General features: G+C 43.6%; 1 protein-coding gene across 8 annotated transcripts in view; it reads right to left on the reverse strand.

Annotated features, from left to right (window-relative positions):
- Nucleotides 1-19887, reverse strand: part of CUX1 (cut like homeobox 1) — a 266339-nt gene that overhangs the window by 39010 nt on the left and 207442 nt on the right. For 4 of the 8 annotated variants that reach the window (XM_079955381.1, XM_079955379.1, XM_079955377.1 and 1 more), the window contains 2 exons: nt 9026-9328; nt 6081-6143 (listed from right to left, as the gene is read on the reverse strand). The exons of 1 other annotated variant lie outside the window; for it this stretch is intronic. In XM_079955381.1, the coding sequence (XP_079811507.1) occupies nt 6081-6143; nt 9026-9328 (366 nt within the window). The remainder of the gene's footprint in view (nt 1-6080; nt 6144-9025; nt 9329-19887) is intronic. 3 more of the 8 variants (XM_079955384.1, XM_079955380.1, XM_079955382.1) reach the window with 1 other exon arrangement.

The raw sequence follows: 19887 nt of genomic DNA on the forward strand, positions 1-19887 counted from the left end.
AAAAGCCAGAGGATCCAATGACTTCACCACCAAACTTGGTGATGCCTGAAATCCTTTCTGATAATCTTCTCCGTATTGTTCCAATTTTGGTAGATGTGCTGCCGAAGCGAGCATGCCTCTAACCCTTTCTGCCCTTAGGATTCTCAGTCTGGGTGCATTTGAACTTCTGCCCACTGATTGAACACCTGACACTCCTGAGAATAATGGGCTGGCATACAGATAACATGTACAGGCCTAATTTTTACTTAAGGCTAAGCCAAACTATAGCTTAGTGAGATCGAGCAAGCATGTAGTTACTCTACGGAGAGCTAAGCTGTAGTTTGGCTAAGAGTTCAGTGTGTGTGAACGCAAGTTCATGGTTTGCCTTGATCTGAACAGCTATGGGCTGCAAACAAGGTGTGTCCTTGGTTTATTGCTAGTGGCTTGTTTGGGGAAGGCAGACCACAGGCCTGAGTTCACATACAATGCCAGGCCAAACCATGGCAGTGCAGCAACAGGAGAACTAAGACAGTTTGGTCTAGTGTTTTGTATGAACCAAGACAATGTTGTTTTTGGTATTATTATTATTTATCACTTATATAGTGCTCTTCAGGGTAGCTCAGTTGGTACAGCATGAAACTCTTAATCTTGGGGTCGTGGGTTCGAGTCCCACATTGGGCAGAAGATTCCTGTATTGCAAGGGGTTGGACTAGATGACACTTGTGGTACCTCCAGATCTACAATTCTATGATTCTATGTACATGGTGCTTTTTAATCAACCTTAGTTACATGAATGCACGTCTTCTCCCCATGCTTTCCCCATCTGCATCCCTACTTGGCTATGGAAGTCTGATAATGACATTTCTTTTTTCTGCTCACACATCTCCATGATTGCATATGCGAAAGTGTGTCGGGGTCAGGACAAAGGGTACCAAAATCCATATCTGGGGTGCTTAAAACTTAGAGTGTTGTGAGCAGCTCTGAGGACTCCTATCAAAAAGTAGTATAGAAATCCACTGAATGGCCAGGCTCCAAATATTTAGACCTTGCCTGGGCAAGTGAGAGGTTTAATACTGCCTGCCAATTGGAGGGGTTGATCTTATTTCTTTCTACACCTGAACTCTGAGGCCTGAGCTGTGGCAGTCCCCATAAACTCTAAATAGCTAAGACACAGCCTCACGGGCATGAGCTTCCTGCTTCAAACTCCAGGGTATCTGAAGAAAATGTTATTCAAAAGAGCTACATCCAAACAAAACTTCCAAGGCCACAAGTGGATGTAAAAGAACAACCAAATTTTCACGAGTTTCTAATTAATCTGGGTGGTCTTGGCTTCCCCTTCAATGCTTTCTAAGCTACCGGGTTTCGGTTTTCAGCTGGGAAAATTAAAGGATTGATTCCCCTGGCTGGGAACACTTCCCACTGTTTAAGGTGAGGACCCTACAATGGAGATAATGGAAACAGGGAGCAGAAGCAGATTGAAACGATTTCCGCCCCGTGTTTCCATCACTGGCTCCTGCCACTCAGAGAACAGCAGATGCTCAAACTGTACTGCAGCTGGACTCCATAACAGCTCCATTCCATTAAGCTAATCGAAACCATTCAATCAATGACCCTAGTGATGCTCACCTTGGAGCCTTCCAAAGAATCTGCTAATAATTTCTCTTGCAAGTGTTTTTAAACTCTTAGTGCAGGTGGACTTCTGCTACTGGCCATGTGGAATTTAGTATGCATCTTCCTTTAGGAAAGATTCCTAGTGAACAGTTCTCCCTTATAACCCTGCTTTAAGCTCAAGGCTTAGCTCCAATGCCTGGGAACAATGACAACCACCTCTGCCCTTTTGGCAACATGCTAATTATACAGGCTCTTCATTTCATAATTACTGGGATGATTCCATCTACCCTTGTTGGTGATCCCAGGCAAGAGTCTCGAAAGCGGGTAGAGATTACAAGGCACAGCAGAGATAGAAGCACCTCCTCTTCAATTGCCCATCCCATCCCATAGATGTAATTTGTGCAGCAATCTTTTTTACATGGGGAAAAAACACAGTGATATTTCCACTTGGAATATGTACCCCAGGCTGGCTGTTTCAGCAACCTATGCCTTACTGATCACAAGGCTTGCTTTTCAAACCCAATAGTAACTAAAAATTTAGCTGAATCCGACCAAAGGCCTATCCAGCATGTCACCCTGTTTCCTACAGTGACCTTGGAGAAACCCATAAGCAGGGCACAAAGGCAATAGTCTTCTCCTGCTACTGTTCTGCGGCAACCAATATTCAGTGGTGCTCTGCCTCTGAAATTTAACCATCATAGTCAACTGTTGTAAATTAGCTTAATAGGAAGTTGGCATATACTGCTAGACCACTGGTCCACCTCTCATCATCCCCTGCACTGATTGACAGCAGCTGTTTCAGACAGGAGTCTTCCCTGGCTCTACCTGGAGATGTTTCTGTATGGATGGTCTTTTCCCTTATCCATCCATGAGTTGGTATAATCTACACACAACTTTTTCCCCATGAAGCCGATTATAAAATGTCCTAAACAAACAAGCCCCTTTCAAAGTTATCTGAGTCAGACATCATCGCTGCACCAGCGAGATTCAAAATATCATTATGTGCTGTGTGAAGAACTTTAGACTGCCCTGAATCTCCTGCCAAGCAATTTCATCAAGTGATCTCCAGTGTCTATTCTTGAGACCACATTCACATACAAAGATAAGCCTATTATGATGTGCATAAGCCACAATGGTCATAAGACCACACTCTCCTATCCCCTCACATGCTGCCAGGATGACAACTTTGGAAGCTCTAAGTTTACTAGACCAGGGCTTTCCATTTCCATTTCATTTGAACTGGGGGATAATGGTTCAACCCTAACTATGGCCAGTTTCAGCTTAAAAACAAATTGGTGTAATATAAACACTGACAACTGGGACACACTGGAGAATAGCCTTGACCAAAGGTGGGCTTTGAAGACTCTCGAACTCAGGACAAAAGGGAGAAACGTGCTAAGAGGAAGGCATGCTTAGCAAACCCTCACCGTGATCAACTCCCACCCGGAAACCTATGTCCCCACTGTGGAAGGATGTGTGGATCCAGAATTGGCCTCCACAGTCACTTATGGACTCACTGTTAAAATCGTGTTTATGGAAGACAGTTTTACTCGGCTACGAATGATCACCAAAGAAGAAAGAAGAAGAAAAAAAAACTGATTTCAAAGCATGGGACTTGCTTCTTTAAATTAGTCGTAGCAAGTGCAATGTATGATCTACAGTCTCAATGAAGGAGGTAGCTGTGGTTCACAAAAACTGAAAGGAAAAGCTTCTGAAGTCTATCTCAACCATGGGAGAGGAAGAAGCAAAGGACCCTGAGGCTGGCTGCAGCTTTTGCACGTCACAATAAGCCATAGTTTATGGTGCAAATGCAGTCTATATTGGTATTTACCAGCACATCTCCATTGCTTAGAGATGTGGCTACATGTATATGTTATAATTCTGCCGAACTGCTGAAAGTAACATCATCTTCTTGAATATCTTAAGCTCTCATTAAAAAGGAGTCTACAAATATATAGTTAAGTGTGTGTGGGCAAAACCTGCTGAAAACTCAGAAGCTGACTTGGTGGATATAAGAACTTTGTGGCTGGAGTGCCCCTTTCAATGAGTAGCTAAGTGAGAATAGTGCAGAATAAATTACACAAAATTTAAGTGAAATTGGGCAAAATGTGTTCAATTTGTGTAATTTAGATAGGCCGATCGCTTGGCTTTTCTTGATGCAGAGTTTGGTAACTCAACCCAGGAAACAGAGCAAACTCAGCCCCTATGCAGTAGTTAATCAGAATGTGACCTTGTGGCTGCTTAACGATACAAGGCAAGAATGACCACACAACACCTGTTCTGCGCTGTCCGCCTCCAGTCCCTTGCCAGGCAGTTGAATGACTGAAGTTAAGACAGGGCTACTACTGTAAGAATCTAAAATTAGGGATCTCCTACATTTCAGATAATGGTTCTGGAGGCACTGTGAATCCTGCCACCATACTTTAAAGTAGCAGCTGACCAGGGGTTTGCTGCTCCTTCCAAATATTTTTTTTATATTCCTCCCTCTATCCCAGGAGTGGGGAGGATGTTGCCCTCCAGAAGTTGCAGGAGTACAACTCCCATCCATCCCTGACACCAGAGGCCAACCATTTCTGGAGGGCCACTCAGGTTCCCCACCCCTGCCGTGTCCCTTCAAATAAGCTCTGCACCCCACAGGTACTTCTAAAAAGATACGGCTGTTTTCACTCAGTGTATCTTTTGTTGTTGCTTTCTACATATTTTTGCTCTTACGCCCTTGCTGTACTCTGTCTGTCTGTCTATCTATCTATCTATCTATCTATCTATCTATCTATCTATCTATCTATTCATGGTTTTATGCTTTTATGGAGCAGACCTCAGCAACAGGAGCATGTTAACATAAACATAACTAATTATAAATCATGCCTGTGAGACATCTGAAAGGACACCTTACTTAAATATAGGAAATCCTGCTTGTGCAGATTCACACAGTACCTGCTAACTATGTCATTGCTGGCATCTGGTTAGCTTCCAGGTACAATACAATGTGATTCTGTGCCCAGAAAAGAGCTCAAAACCATGGGTGGGGAACTTGGGACTCTCCAGATGTTGCTGGAATACAACTCTTGTAAGCCCCTAGTTGGGGCTGTTGGGAGTTTGAGTTCAACCACATCTGGAGAGCTCCCCACCCCTGACTTAAATGGTCTGGTCTAGAGCAGAGGTATTCTGCCTGTAGGAACAGATCCCTTGGCCACATTGCTGCTTGACTAGTACCACATATGGTAAACAGTGGATCCCATATTGCAATTTTAGTTTAAAAATTAATACATGTTTGGGCTAAAGATCATTCCCAGGTCTACTGGTACGGAGTATCTTATTTTACTTTATCAAAATGTACATACTACTCGATTGTATAAAACCCTCTAAGTGGGCTTAGGGATTGCCTTCTTTTGTACAAAGCTCAGTGGTGAGATCCTGCTCCTGGGCTCTTGGCTTCCCGTGACTATAAAGCTGACACTCTGTCCCTGTCAGCCCTGTACTTAAGGTCTTCCAATGAGAGCCTGCTCCAAAATCCAACTTACGGGGAAGCTAACTTCACCAGGAAGAGGCCCTCCTAATACTTAAGATTTTTAAAATAAATAAGTGTATTTATTTGCTGCCATCTCACAGAACATCAGGGCAGTGTACAGCAACTGAAAAAAAAAACACCCTCTAAAAGTGGAATGGACTCCCTCTGGAAGTTGCGGACTCTTCTTCCTAGGAGGTTTTTAAGCAGAGGCCATCCGTCATGGATGCTTAATTGATATTCCTGCATTGCAGGGGGTCGGAGCGGATTACCCTGGGGCTTCCTTCCAGCTTTACAATACTCTGATTCCATGAAAAGTAGTTTTTATTTTATTTCACAACACTGATATACCGCTTGGCTCTAAAAGCCCTGATGCCCTGGAATTCCCTTCCAATAGGAGTTGGCTAAACCTGTAGCCTTTCAGATGCTGCTGGCCTACAAACTCCCATCAGCTCAGCCAGCCTGACAACTGGGAGGGCTGCAGGTTAGCTACCCCTGCCATGCAGCCTCCTCCGTGCTGTCTTTCAGGAAACGTTTTAAAAATTTGGAAAGTCGGATTCTGCCTTGCTACTGCTATGATATACTGTGATGTGCTGTTCTGTTCAACTGTACAATTATGTGGTTTGATCTTTTTTATCGTTGCATATAATTTCCACAATGTTGTTAAGGTGCGAGTGTTTGTGTGGAGTTTTAGAAATGTAGACAGAATGGGCTGGATCTAGAGGACATGTGTCTGCCGCAGGATTAGCAGAAGCCAGTTTTTTCCCCACCCCACCTCCTCCTAATCACAGCCTTGCTTACTAAGCCAGGTGATCACAGTGGTCTTAAACTAGAAAAAGAAAACAAAGGAGAGCCGCTAGCGACCTTGGCTGAGACAGATACAGACAACCAGGGGCCCCAAAACAGAGGTGCTTCCGCCCTTAGCTAATCTAGAGATTTAGGCAAACAGAGGGCAAAAAGGAAACATTGAAATATTGTTCCACACCTAATGCAAGGTTTGGGGTACATTTCTTGCCTCTTCTGCTGCGTTTTAGGCTTGTCAGCCACGCTGTAGAAAAACAAAAATCATGGAGGGGGGAAAAAGATTTATGTAAAGTGACATCAGAACAATAGTTAATAAAAGCACTTTTAAAAATGTTCCTCCTGCAGCACAAGAGGACACAGAATCAGGGACCCTGGTTTTCTGCACACTCTGAAACACGCTGAGAATTTGGCTTCCGGTGTAGAATCCAGAGGAGCCAACCTACTCTGGAGAAGCCCCGGTTTAATTTTTATTTTATTTTTAAAAGTGAGCAAGCTTCTAGCTCTCAAGGATAGGGGGGGAAAACTGAAAAAAATGTATTAATCTGTTAAAGTTCCTGAAACTAGAAGGGGTCTGGGTGGGTGGAAGGGGGGAAGGGATGATTTTACAGCTCCCTGATCCTAACTGCAGCCCACCAATTCACCCAGAGTACCCAAGCACCTCCTTCCCCTTTACAGACTTTGTCGCTGTACTAGTTTGCAATTTGGAGTACATCTTCTAGAGCAGGTGGCAGTGCCTTAAATTGCTAAGGACCCACCTTAGATTTTGCTGAGTTTGCATCCATAATCTGTGCACCCACAGTCAATTGTTTCTACCTGCACAATTGATTCTGCTCATAGTAAACCTGCTGCTTTTGGTTTTTCTGGTTGCAGAATGACTTACAGTAAACCAGCGTCCCTGCATATATAGCATGCAACGACAATGCATCCAAAACCCTACAGGCCCTCGTCTGCATCACCCTTTCAGACTGGCAGGATGTGACTTCACCCCAACAGAATGGGAAACCCATCATGTTAAGTTTGAGCAGTTTAAGCTACAGGTCCTGGCATGACTGGAATACAGTCCCACAATTTTTAATAGCATTGAGTAGATAGCACATTTTAATCTAAGATGGCAGTCAAGTTATTCTGCAATTGGCTAAGAACTGGGAAGCCAGTATTACGGAAGGCTGCCATTTGGAAACAGTAGAAGCTAAGCTTCTGAAAGGGTCATATTATCTAAGAGAGAGAAAGGATACCTAAAGGGTAGCCGCATTTCTACATCAAGAACTGTACATTTTCTGATGACATGTACTCAATGGACCCAATTTACACCTGGTTTTGGTACCATCAGAGCAACTATGCTACGTTATCAGAATTTCTGTAACCAATACAGCTTGGTTGTGTAAAGATGGGTAGATAAACATTATACACAATTTCTGCAGTTTTAGAAAAATGTATTTTTTCAGCATATCCATAGCTATTAATATCAAATTAGTTTCTGTACTCCCCCTGTCTTGGGAGTAATAAGAAACTGATCAAAGACAATCTGCTTCTGCCCCACTCTACATGAATAAAATTCCCTGACATCTTAATTTTACAAAGTTACCAGTTTTCCCCCTTCACTGTGACATAACCAGTACAGAGGGATGCCTACAAATATGAGATCTCATTGTAAGGAATGGTTGTCATGGAGTATTGGCTCTTTTGCCTTATCCTGCAAAGCAGTGTGAACTGTGATGGTGACGGCTGCCAGCCTGCAACCCAACTAATTGTAGAGCGGGTCCCCCCTCTGGGTTGGGGAAATTGAGAGCAGTGGTTCCCAATTAGCTAAGTACTGGGACCTCCTGTTTTTCAAACCAAGTCATGGACCCCCTACTTTTGATAGCTTTATGGTAGTTTTTGTTATGTGAATGGTGCCACAGAACCCCTGGGTGGGTTACGTCCGCAGACCACCAGTGGGGAACGGCTGATCTAAAGTGTTAGGAATCCATGCCAGTCGCTTCCTGTTTCTGCCCAACAGCTTGATCTCATGATGTTCCAGTAATGTGCGGATCACGGAATCAGCTGGGATTGCTAGGATCAGTTGGGTACTGCCATGCTAGTGTCGCAGGCAAACAATCCAGCTGATGCTGGAGTGTTCAGTACCTATGTGATCCTGGCTAACCCTCTAAATTCAGTCATCTAAGTATGATGGGATCTTGTCCCAGGGAAAGCACAATCATGCCATTTAATGTAGTGGTTGAGATGTAGCCACAACTAAAAGGAAAGATATCTGTGAGAAGGACACCAACCACATCCTTCCTGGAAATCTGCCCTGAACCACAAGCAATGAATAAACCCTCTATTACTGTGCCACAATAGGAACTACCTCTGATAATGCAAACGCTGCCACCTAATCGATGGGTATCTAAGAGAGGCCTTGCTAGAAGCAACATAGAACGCAACATGCTCCATGCTCACATGTCATAATCACCTCACATAGAGTTCTTTGCCATATGGGTGGAAATACATACCTTCTTGATTTCCACCTCCAGGAAATTCCCTTCTTCCAACAACTAAAATAGCTATCTGGTCAGTTCAGCCGTTTCAGACCTGGAACTCACTTTTCACTGACTACAGCAATGGGCCCATTTTAAATGTTTACTGTGTATGCCAAACTTTTTGCCTGTTTCTCCTACTTTCTTTTTTAAAAAAAGAACAAGAAGTGGCAATGGTGCTAGTGGTGCAACTCATAGGAAGCTGGAGCATGACTCAGTTTTGGTCACACAAGCCACTGAAGAGCAATGATCCAAAGCATTTTTTATTTTTAAATTTTAAAGAATGATTCTGTATACTTGGGTGCTTTTGATTTGCTTTTCCCAAATCTTGGATTTAGTGTCCACAGCAACAAAGCCATTCATCATATAAAGAATGCTGAGATATGTGGCATTTGGATAATGACATAAAGTAACAAGCAAATTTTGCAGGAACCGTATTAACTTCATTTAGTTCATGGAATAGTTTCCAATTGACTTGCTCCTGACCCAGTTACCTGAGCTGGCTTTAAAAAGGTTCCTGTTTCCAACATTACTTATAAAAAACAAAGATTTTTTTTTAAAAAAAGAACTGTTCTCTTAGAACAATCAGAAGCAGTAAAAAGATATTTACCCAGGTTGTTGTCTGTGAGCACCTCTTTGACCCGCTTTGTGATGCCGTAGGTATCCAGTTCCGGTGACATAGCGACCAATTCTTGAATGCTGAGTGATGAATGGCCAGAGAGGGGCAATGGCGTTGTGGACTGGGACTCTGAAGCAGACGCCTCACTCGACTCCTGCAGCTTGCCCTCCTTACTTGTCTCTATGGCAGGACACGGCTGCTGGACCAGTTCCGTTAGGCTCTTCACAGATTCGCTGGAGCTCATGGGGGACTCGGGAGCAGGACTGCAACTGGCAGATGTCTTTGGGGTGCTTTCTGCAAATCAGCAGGGGAAACAAATAGGGGAAACCAGGGTTAGGCAAAAGACTACTTCATCAAGGTCTTCCTTCCAGACTTCTTACTGCTTATAAGAAAAGTCAACGACCTCATGTTCTCTAAGTTCACCCGTAACCCCTTCATTTCCCACTTTCAGAAATTCCTAGGCTTGCTTGCATGCAACCTGCAACCCCACAGTCTACGGTGCCATGATTTAAATACCAATTTGGAGAAGCCATCCTTGCATGTACATCAATGCAAAAAGTAAGCAAACCTACATTTCAATGCTATAAAAAGACACACGTAGCAATTAACATGCAAAGCCTATCTTATTCTAAGGCAAACCACGGACTCACCCCCCAACTCTGCCTGGCTGCAGCTTTCCAAAGTTACCAGCAGAGACTGAACCTGGGACCTTTTGCATGCAAATCATGTCCCCACCATGTAAGTCAGCAGCCCTACATAATATACCAGGAGCCTGGCGCTCCATATTACTAGAACCCTTATTAGCTTCCGTATTATCTGAACACTAACACCTGGGTTGGAAGAGTGGAGCAGTCAGACTTTCATTTTCTACGAAATTCTAAACACAACCAACAATGCAAACGAAAAGCTTGCACCAGTGCAAGAATGTGGCATTTCGGTCTTCATAAAGTTGATGTAAGGATGCAGGGGAACCCCAAAACAATGCCACATTTCCCTTACTCCTCCTCAAGTGTATATATTCCGTTTGTCTCTGGCATTTCTGCCATTTCCCAAGTTAGCCTTAGTTAAAGAGGAGGGTTTTTTTGTGTGTTTTTTTCATGATGAAACTAGCCAGAACTGAGCCAGAAATGGCACCTCTTATTTTTTGCTGTTCAGCTGGGCTTTGCAAATGGAAGGAACCTTCACTTCTGGGGCTTCAGCTGGCTAGGGCGGAAGATCAGCTGCCCTTAGTGTGCATGTATTTATGTGCATTTTTCTGAGGAGGGGGTTCCATGGCTTTCATCAGATTCTCAGAGGGGTCTATGACCCCAAAAAGGTTGAAAACCCCTGTCTTAGGAAGAATAATGCCTAGGGTATGAAGGAGACCAGGGTGGGTGGGGAGAAGGGAGGGTGGGCTTTTTACTTTAAAGCAAAGGGAGAACATACGGGTGCTGCCACCTTGTGAAATGCCTGGAAAGCAGCAGGTTTTGAGATTTTTCTGCTTCTTCCAACCTTCTTCATGCCAACAGAACTTACGCTTGCTACAACTAAGGAGCAAGCGACTCGAGAAGCAACACACAAAGGAAAGAGATTTTTATTTTATTTTTTAAAAAACCTCTTCCCACCTCCGCAGGTGATGGGCTTAATTGTTGGTGTTCCAGCTAAGGGGAATGAAGAGGACTCAAGAAGCAACACAAGCTGGTTTTTAAAAGCTCCCTGTGCATCATTCCCTCCATTTCTATCTTTTTCACAGATCTTATGGCTGTTGCTCAGATGGTGACAGCAGTCACGAAATTAAAAGATGCCTGCTTCTTGGGAGAAAAGCAATGACAAACCTAGACAGCATCTTGAGAAGTAGAGACATCACCTTGCCAACAAAGGTCCATATAGTAAAAGCTATGGTTTTCCCAGTAGTGATGTATGGAAGTGAGAGCTGGACCATAAAGAAGGCTGATCGCCGAAGAATTGATGCTTTTGAATTATGGTGCTGGAGGAGACTCTTGAGAGTCCCATGGAATGCAAGAAGATCAAACCTCTCCATTCTGAAGGAAATCAGCCCTGAGTGCTCACTGGAAGGACAGATCCTGAAGCTGAGGCTCCAATACTTTGGCTACCTCATGAGAAGAGAAGACTCCCTGGAAAAGACCCTGATGTTGGGAAAGATGGAGGGCACAAGGAGAAGGAGACGACAGAGGATGAGATGGTTGGATGGTGTTCTTGAAGCTACCAGCATGAGTTTGATCAAACTGCGGGAGGCAGTGGAGGACAGAAGTGCCTGGCGTGCTCTGGTCCATGGGGTCACAAAGAGTCAGACACGACTAAACAACAACAACATGGCTGTTGCTACCAGCAGTACATTAAAGTAGCCTTTAAAAAAACCCTCCGGCTTATCGCCCCCCCCCCCCCCGCAACCCCCTGCAATCATCAGGCTGAAATTGATGGGCCTCGTGGTAGCTTTGCCTGCTTACATGACCAGCTCAAGAGGAACAGGGGGCTGGGCCGGAGAAAATGGCCGACCGGCCAGCGTAACTTAAGAAGAGAAAGGTTGTTCTGGATAAGGGAGGGGGAAGCAGGGCTGCATGTGTGTGTGTGTGTGTGTGTTGCTAATTATGGTTTAATATGACCTGGCAACTCTCCCCCTTGGTTGCTTGCCCCAATTTTGCCTGCTTAGTGCTGATGCTGCTTTTCGTCTGAGAGCCCTTGCTGTTTGACAAACCATGCATTTCTCTGCATTTCCTCTATGATGCCCTGCATTTTCTGAAAATTGGTGTGTGTGTGTGTGTGTGTGTGTGTGCGCGTGCGCATGTGCTACTTATGACTTGATTTGATTTGACATGTGATAAGTACAGTGATAGCTGTTGCACATTTTTATGTGGGCATACTAAGTAAAGAAGTGGATTGTACCCTCGATACTGTGATGCTTGAAGGAATATTATTATCTGAACCTGTTGGTAAAGGAACTGCCTGTTTTTTTTAACTCTCTCCCCATGTCTCCCTCCCTCTTCATCAGAAAAGTGCTTTTCCTCAGTGCAGGAAATCAGAGAAATTTGGCGTTGGGGCAGGGAGGGGCTCAGACACCCATGGGGGCTACATGGAAGTCCCCTAAGTGCTGCAAACAGCCTGCAGGTTGCTTACATGTGCTGTATTACCAAAACTAAGATGAAATAACTCCCAGAATTCTTTGCTTCTGTCTCCTGCTCCACTGCCCCCATCCGCTTGTATGACTCTATATTTTTATTCTTATTTCTGTTATTATTGCTGCCCAGTTTTTGACCTTAGATCAAGGTCAGGGCTAAAATGAAACCCTACATTGCTTCTTAATGAACGATCTTTCGTCAATAAACAAAAAGAGGTGTCGATATATTAACTTCTGACAGCATAGCAAGAAAAGTGGCGTAGGAGTTGGGAAAGTAATTGCCAAAGGAATGTCTCATTAAGTAGTACAGACAAACAGTCTTGGTTTTGTTTTGGGTTTTGTTTTTGTCCCTGTATGGCAAACAAAAAAACAGTGAGTATTAACATTTCTTTCAAGAACACAGAGCTGCCAGGACATACTGTCTGTCTCATTCTTGTGAAGAGCTTCACAAGAACTGTACTCTTCCAGAAGTGTACTCCTAATAAATCTGCACGCTGCACATTCTCCAATATTTCATGGACAGAAATGGTGTGTCCCTGTAACCACCCTATTCTCAGAGCAAAATGATCAATGCTTCACTTCATTCCAAATTACTGCAAACTCCATTTACATTTCTTTTAAAATGGACCACTACTGTTTTTTGTTTTTCTTTAAGTATTTAAATTTCACCACGAGTCTGGCTGAATGTACTGGTGGCGGAAGGGAAGCTGCCCACAGACATTTTGTGATCGTGTGTGCCCTGACATGCATGTGCACTAGACTTGGCCTGCATTCTTTTCTTTTTTAAAAATTTAATCTTTATTGGTTTAAAATCAACACAACAAAAGCTTGAAAAAAGAAAAAAAGAAAAAGAAACAAAAGAAGCACAATACATCTCTTACAAAAACAAGAATAGAACAACACATCACAAATGCACAAAAATGTTCCATCAACTTCCAACTTCCTTGATATAGAGTTGGCCTGCATTCACCCCCACCCCCCGCACTTAGAGCTATCAAATGAATGCTACTTTTGTGTGTACTAGCAGAAGTTTAAAAAACATTTCCAACATCTTCTGAAAAGACAAAATAGGGATAGGAGATAGAGAATATTGTACCTGGGATAGGTACAAGAAAACGTGGGCTGTTGGAGTAGGGGCAGAGGAGATAATTATTTCTAATCTGTGCCGCTTTCACAAAATGCTCATTCTTGCATCTGTTCTGTTCCATTTCAGCATATATATATATATTTTTAAAAAACAGTACCGAGATTCATATTATCTTAATGCACATTCTTTTTTAAAAAATACACTATGAATTATGCATTTTAGAAAGACATTTTGGTCATGTTTTGAGAAGAGAGCGGTATTGCAAAATTTGAAGACGTGTGAGACTCTAAGGGCAATTATTCTCCAGTACACACAGTTGTGGGAGGTGTGGATTAGGTGAGCTTGCCTCAGAATTCAAAGAAACCAAATTTCTATGTTAGAACGTACGGCACCTCCTTTTGTGTACAATATTTCAAAAATCCAGACAGAAAAGTTGTTGAGCAACTGTTTTTTGGCAAAGGTGTTGAGCTTTTATTTTTAGTTTCCCCCAAAATTGTTGATTGTGACCGCTGCTATGCTCTGTCTTGCCGGGGTGCTTAAAATGGTTTAGGAACCACTAAACTGGCACCGGAGAGAGAAGGGGTGTGTTAGGAAAAGGACACAAATTATTCCAAGTCCAGTTCTGGCTGAGTCTTCACTGGACAAGGAGATACAAGGGCCCGCCCATTCCCTTTGCAATCATTGGCCTGACTACTTGTAGTAACAATCCTGAGAACCAGCAAAACTCCATTCCGATTGATGTTTGGGGTTGATGTTTAAGAGAGATTTTAAAGTGAGGAACAGGATGAGAAGCAGGACTGTGGCCTCCCTCCTAGATCTCATGTTTCCTTTTGCTTTGTCCATCCTCTGGATTCAAATGAATGAGATCTCTAGGCAGAGGTATTACTACGCCTGCTTATTCCCAGCTGCATGGTCTGGGCAAGTAACAAAATATACAAAACTCCAAAACAAATGTCTAAAATAGCCTCTGCTTGTCCTCAGCCAAATATTTGCTCAAATAAGAACTTCTTCCAATACTACACTTGGCTTCCTTCTTTTTCCAACATGAGTAGTACTATTTGCTTTGGGGAAAAGAAACAAGAATGTCAGAGAAGCTCCGGACGCACACATCAGGAAATTGGTACACACGCCAACTGCAGCACTGGCAACTATGCCCTGACGTTGTTTGCTTTGCACTAAATGCTGGAGTTATAGGGACGCGGGTGGTGCTGTGGGTTAAACCACAGAGCCTAGGGCTTGCTGATCAGAAGGTCGGTGGTTTGAATCCCTGCAACGGGGTGAGCTCCCGTTGCTCAGTCCCTGCTCCTGCCAACCTAGCAGTTCGAAAACACGTCAAAGTGCAAGTAGATAAATAGGTACCGCTCCGGCGGGAAGGTAAACGGCGTTTCCGTGCACTGCTCTGGTTCACCAGAAGCGGCTCAGTCATGCTGGCCACATGACCCAGAAGCTGTACGCCGGCTCCCTCGGCCAGTAAAGAGATGAGCACCACAACCCCAGAGTCGGCCACAACTGGATCTAATGGTCAGGGGTCCCTTTTCCTTTACCTAAATGCTGGCGTTAGAAAGGAAAAGTACAAGTTCCATGTTCCTTTTGCAAGTTCTGTGGGTATGTGACCCCAAAATGGAACCACGTGTGTCCACTTTGGAGCCACTGACCTGTGCGTGGTACCTTCCACTCCCCCCGTTCGTAGGGCTTGGCTTGTTGCGTGTTTGGCTTGCTCATTTGCATGCAACCTCAGCTGCAGGGACAATTCGTGAAATTAGTATATTTAGAATTGATGACATACTGCGGCCCTTGCAGTGGTTTCACATGTCACTCTCCCAAAGAAGGGTCTGTCTGAGACGCTCTCTGCTTCATTACAATGGAGAAGACAGCCGACTGATTTTCCTAGCAACCACTAGAGGCAGATGGCTGAATCAGCCTGCTTTTTCCTGTGCTGCAAGACACTTTGCCGGGAGAAAGGAGCCCTGTTCTTGGAAGGAGTAGCAGTAATCTGGGATGGGAATCTGTGGCCTTCCATATGTTGTTGGCCTCTCAACACCCATCAGTACCGGCTAACATAGCCAGCAGCTTGGGATGATGGCTGCAGTGGTTGAAATTGAGGAGGCCAGCACTAGGACTGGGAGGGCCATTGTGTTTGATTTGATTTGTGCTTTGGGAAGAGTCTCTTTCCCCCCGCATATGAAAGCTTTAATGCCTATTAAGGCTGATACATGCAATTATTACTAAACCATTGTGTTCTTAAAGGAACTTTTTTCTGAATATCTGAACTTCTTTTTTAAAAAAATGATTGCTAGACACCTTTGGTGTAGAAGAAGAGCAAGGTAAAAACTGTAATGAAATAAGTAAGTAAAAGAGAAGGGTATCTGCTCCCTTCCCCAACCTTCAGGAAGGAAAGAAGGAAGGAATTTAAATACACATGTCCATGCCAATGTGTGAAATGATCCTTAGGGAATGGGATGTGTGCAACTAATATACTACCTTGGGTATTTTACAGACAGGCACACCAAAGCTTTTGATGTTAAATAAGAACAAATATAAAAAAGGACACAGGGTGGTATAAGGTTTTCCCTGGCCTCCTTACTGAAGAAGCTCACGCTTGTGAAGTTAAACTCTTTCTGCCTAAGATTTGTCTGCCAAGGAAACCCCGTGCACTTTCTTCAGGGCAACCTTCCCTGATCATCTTGTTCCTAGGAGGTGCAAAGCCCTTTCCAAACAATATGACACTGAGTTAGATAAAGTGAGTAGCACTGTAATAAATCAAAGCTATTTAATAAAAATTACTGAATCGCTTTTTTTTAAAGTATCAAATTGTATTTAGAAAAAGGTGTCTTGGCATTCCCATAAAGGTCCTTTTCAACTCAAGTAATTGGATTTCTTACTTCTTCTTTTTTAAAACAGCTTATGAAAGATGCAAAGGAGAAACCCCTCTTTTCCTTTAAGCCACCGCAGTCCATATGTAATGTTTAAGGCAATAAGAATGCTAGAGATCTAATTTCTTTTCTGTGCCTAGCCTCAGGTCGCTGTGCAGCTGCATCCAAAGCCCAACAAATGTTATTTTTGTATTTGAAGCAGTGAACGAATGGCAGTGTGAATTTGCCCTGATTCACCCATGCGAGGGACCAATTTGGCAGATCATCCATCTTGTTCACTGTACACTGTCAGGGATGGCATGAATTCCGTACATGATAAACAGATTTCTCCTCAGATCTGTGTCCTTTAACCCACAGCAAGGTCAAAATGACGGCTGCCTGGTTAATAAAACTGCATGGTGCTGGTTCAAGCCCCCCTCTCTAATTTTGTCCCTGGTGCCAGCTTAAAGAAATCGCAAACTACAGCAGCTGTGAATTTTCCATGCAAATCTCGGACCACACAATGCAAACCCCACACAGAAATAATACCGGTGTTGGATGGAAATAAAAGGAGAAATGACGGAGAATAATTTGGGGAGGAGGAGAAAGTCAAGTCAGGACTAAATGGAAGCATTGCACTTAACAGCTACCTTTTCCCAACCTGCATGCACCCAAATCTGCTGTCAGCCTGACCATTTGATTACTGGTGAAATGTTATATCACTTGCATTTGCTTTGCGATTTTCATCGGAAACACACAAAGGGATATGAGGTCTCTCCACCCCACCGCAAGAAAAAAATAATCATATATTCAATATGTGATTTCTACAGCCTGTATTTGTAGGGGTCACTATGTGTTCTGGACAGTAGACTAGGGAAATTAAGGGAGAATGGTGTAAGAGAAAGGACTGGAAGTATTATTTTGCCCCCTTCCAAAACCCCCAAGCTGTTCAAAGATGGTCAGGCTGCTCACTAGGGATGGTGCTATCTAGCAGTTAAGGGTTGCTCAACCCTCTTTCCATTTATAATATGAGCCCAAGGTGGCTCATTTGAATAATTAAAACAATAGTTTTAAATAAAATAAAATAAAAAGCCCAACCCAAAAAATACACGTTAAAAATAGTCCAGAGCAGCAGATAAAAAGCACCAAAAGTAAGATGGCCAGACACTCCAAGCAGGCCAAATACCTGCCAGAATAAAAATCTTCAAACTGCTGCTTTCCTCTTGATTCAGAGGATTTTCCTATGGTACCCCATCTCCCTTGTCCTGCAGGAGCCAAAAGGTGCAGAGTAAGTTTAGGGCCCTTTAACAACCAGCCAGCTTGTAGAGACAACAGCTGTCTCTGAAGGACCCTGGGAGCTCTCTAAGGTCCTGCAGGTAGTCTAACTGCCTTGAACTCCTGCCTTGGCCTCTTGATGGGGCATAAAGATATGTATATGTATATACATATATCTATGGGCATAAAAAAGATAAATAGACAGTCCCATCAAGAGTGAACACAAACAATAACATGGTGGCAAATGTAACTATTTTTGCCTGTGTTGTGAGGAGGTGCTATTTGGGGTAGTGAAATGCTTTGCCTCGTTTTTTAGGGTGTGAATTTATGGGTAGCTAGGGCAGCAAAGTCTCTCTGTGCTTTGCACCTTTTAAACACACTCACTGTGGGGACAGGAGGTCTTTGTGTGACTCTTTGGTGTCTGCGGTGGCCATTGATTTCCCATAATGCCTCAGCCTGCATGGAATTATGCTGCAGACCTTCCAGTCCTTAACTACCCCTTTCCCCCCACCCCCTTTAAAAAAAGTGAGTTGAATGATTTTGCTCTCCAGAAGTTGAAATCCGTCTCCCCCAATCTGCAATCCACAAATGGTGCGGAGGGCATTTTGGCCTACCATTTTCAAAAACGAGCTTGTCTGAACTTGACTTTTGTGGAGCTGCTTGCTGAACTCCACTCTGCCGGGCTTTCTTTGGGTTTGACTGCTAAAGAGAAATCTGTTGCTCTGAAGGGGCAAACCTGAACCAGCCAGCCTGCCCTCTTAGCGGGCTCATAAATAAAGCTGCTTTGCAGCATGATCAATCAGTATTTATTTGTTTAGGTTAAAGGTTGTAACAAAGAAGGCGGTACACAAAATGACAAACTGTAAATCAGACAAAATGACAAATCCCAACATGTACACACAAACCCGTAAATCAAAGATTTGACTGGCTAATTTGATGCACTCTATGAATTCTGTCCCCACTGCAACTCTGTCCTCTGTCTCACAGGAGTGCACCTGTTTACTGGGTTCTGTGAGATGTTTTTCTACATCTTGACTCCCTGGTTCATGGATACATAGCCTCCCAAGTCGGCTGAAGCAAGCTCTCCTTCCCAAGGAGTCTGTATAAGCTTCTTTGTTCTCTGTTCCCAGCTGAATTACTTTTCTTCTAAGCACACCCCATCCTTTCCCCATTCTAGCCAAAATTATACTAGGAGCTTCAATTGTAGAGTTGGAAGGGACTATGGGGGTCATCTAGTCCAACTCCCTGCAATGCAGGAGTCTTTTGCCCAACGTGGCGCTTGAACCCACAACTCTGAGATTAAGAATCTCATGCTCTACTGTGTGAGCTATCCCAACATTCAATGACTGGGGCTCATCTATGTTCTATGATGTCAGACGATGACTCAGGGGGCTATGCAGCAAATTAGCCAATCATTGTATTAAAGAAGAGATCTTATTAACAAGGCCACTTTCTAGACCAGCTAGAAAGGCAAAACTTTCTTTGCTTATAGAATGTCCTTGGTGTAAATTGAGGGATCCCTTTCACAGCTATTTCTCAAGCAACTTTTATTGAATTTCATAACAGCGGTTGGTTTCACCTCTGGTTAAAACAAATGACCGCAAAATGATCTAAGAGATCATTTTGGATTCCTAACCTGCAATGTACCTGGAAGTCGCACCCACCTGCAAGTAGTAGGCTAAAACCAGTTTAGCTGGCCTAATGGAAGTCATTCAGATTTTTGTTAGCAGTTTGGATTTCACAGGGCTCAAAAACTGCTTTGGATTTGGAAGACTGCTGAAATTCCAATGGCTAGTACTGTCTGCACACTTACTATGCATCCCTGTGATAAGGGACCAGCCAATAGATTGTACACAAAACACTGCAAGGAACGCAGAAGTTTCCAGGAGCCTTTTTTCCGAAAGGAACTGGTTCTATAAAAAGTGACCCTGGATTTCCCACCATGTGGGGAACGGGGAGCGTAGAACAATGCACAAGATGAAAAGGAAGTGGAACACATGTGGACACGTTCATTCTCTCGCTGCTTCTCAAATCACAGAAACACACATCTTTCCTCAAAAATCCAACACCACCAGGTTCAAAAATTTGAAAAGTGACACTGAAAATTCTATGATATTTGTGAACAAATAGAAGACATTTTCAACAGTGTGTGGAGGATTGATTCCGCAGTGCGCAAGCATGACAGAGGCTTTACATGATACATTTGCTCAGCACCTGTATCACTCAGCTCTCTGACAGGACAAAGAGGCAAATCCAGGGTGTGTGTGTGTGGCTGAAAAAGAGCAGCAGCAGAGAAGGTCCGATGGAGGGCTCCTTTGTGCAAATGCAGCTTCGCTGATCTGAGCCTTTAGCAAGAAGGCAACATAGCTTAAAGCGACATTTTTCCTGCCTACAATAAACAGGGGTTCCAAGCAGGTTTGTGTTTAGAAGTAGTGAGGAAGCAGACTTCCAAGCAGACTAGCACCACAGTAGAGCATTCCTTAGAATGAGGCTGCATGAAAAACAATGGAGGGAGTCAGAGTTC

Source organism: Podarcis cretensis (assembly GCF_951804945.1).
Source record: "Podarcis cretensis genome assembly, chromosome: 15".
Taxonomy (NCBI): domain Eukaryota; kingdom Metazoa; phylum Chordata; class Lepidosauria; order Squamata; family Lacertidae; genus Podarcis; species Podarcis cretensis.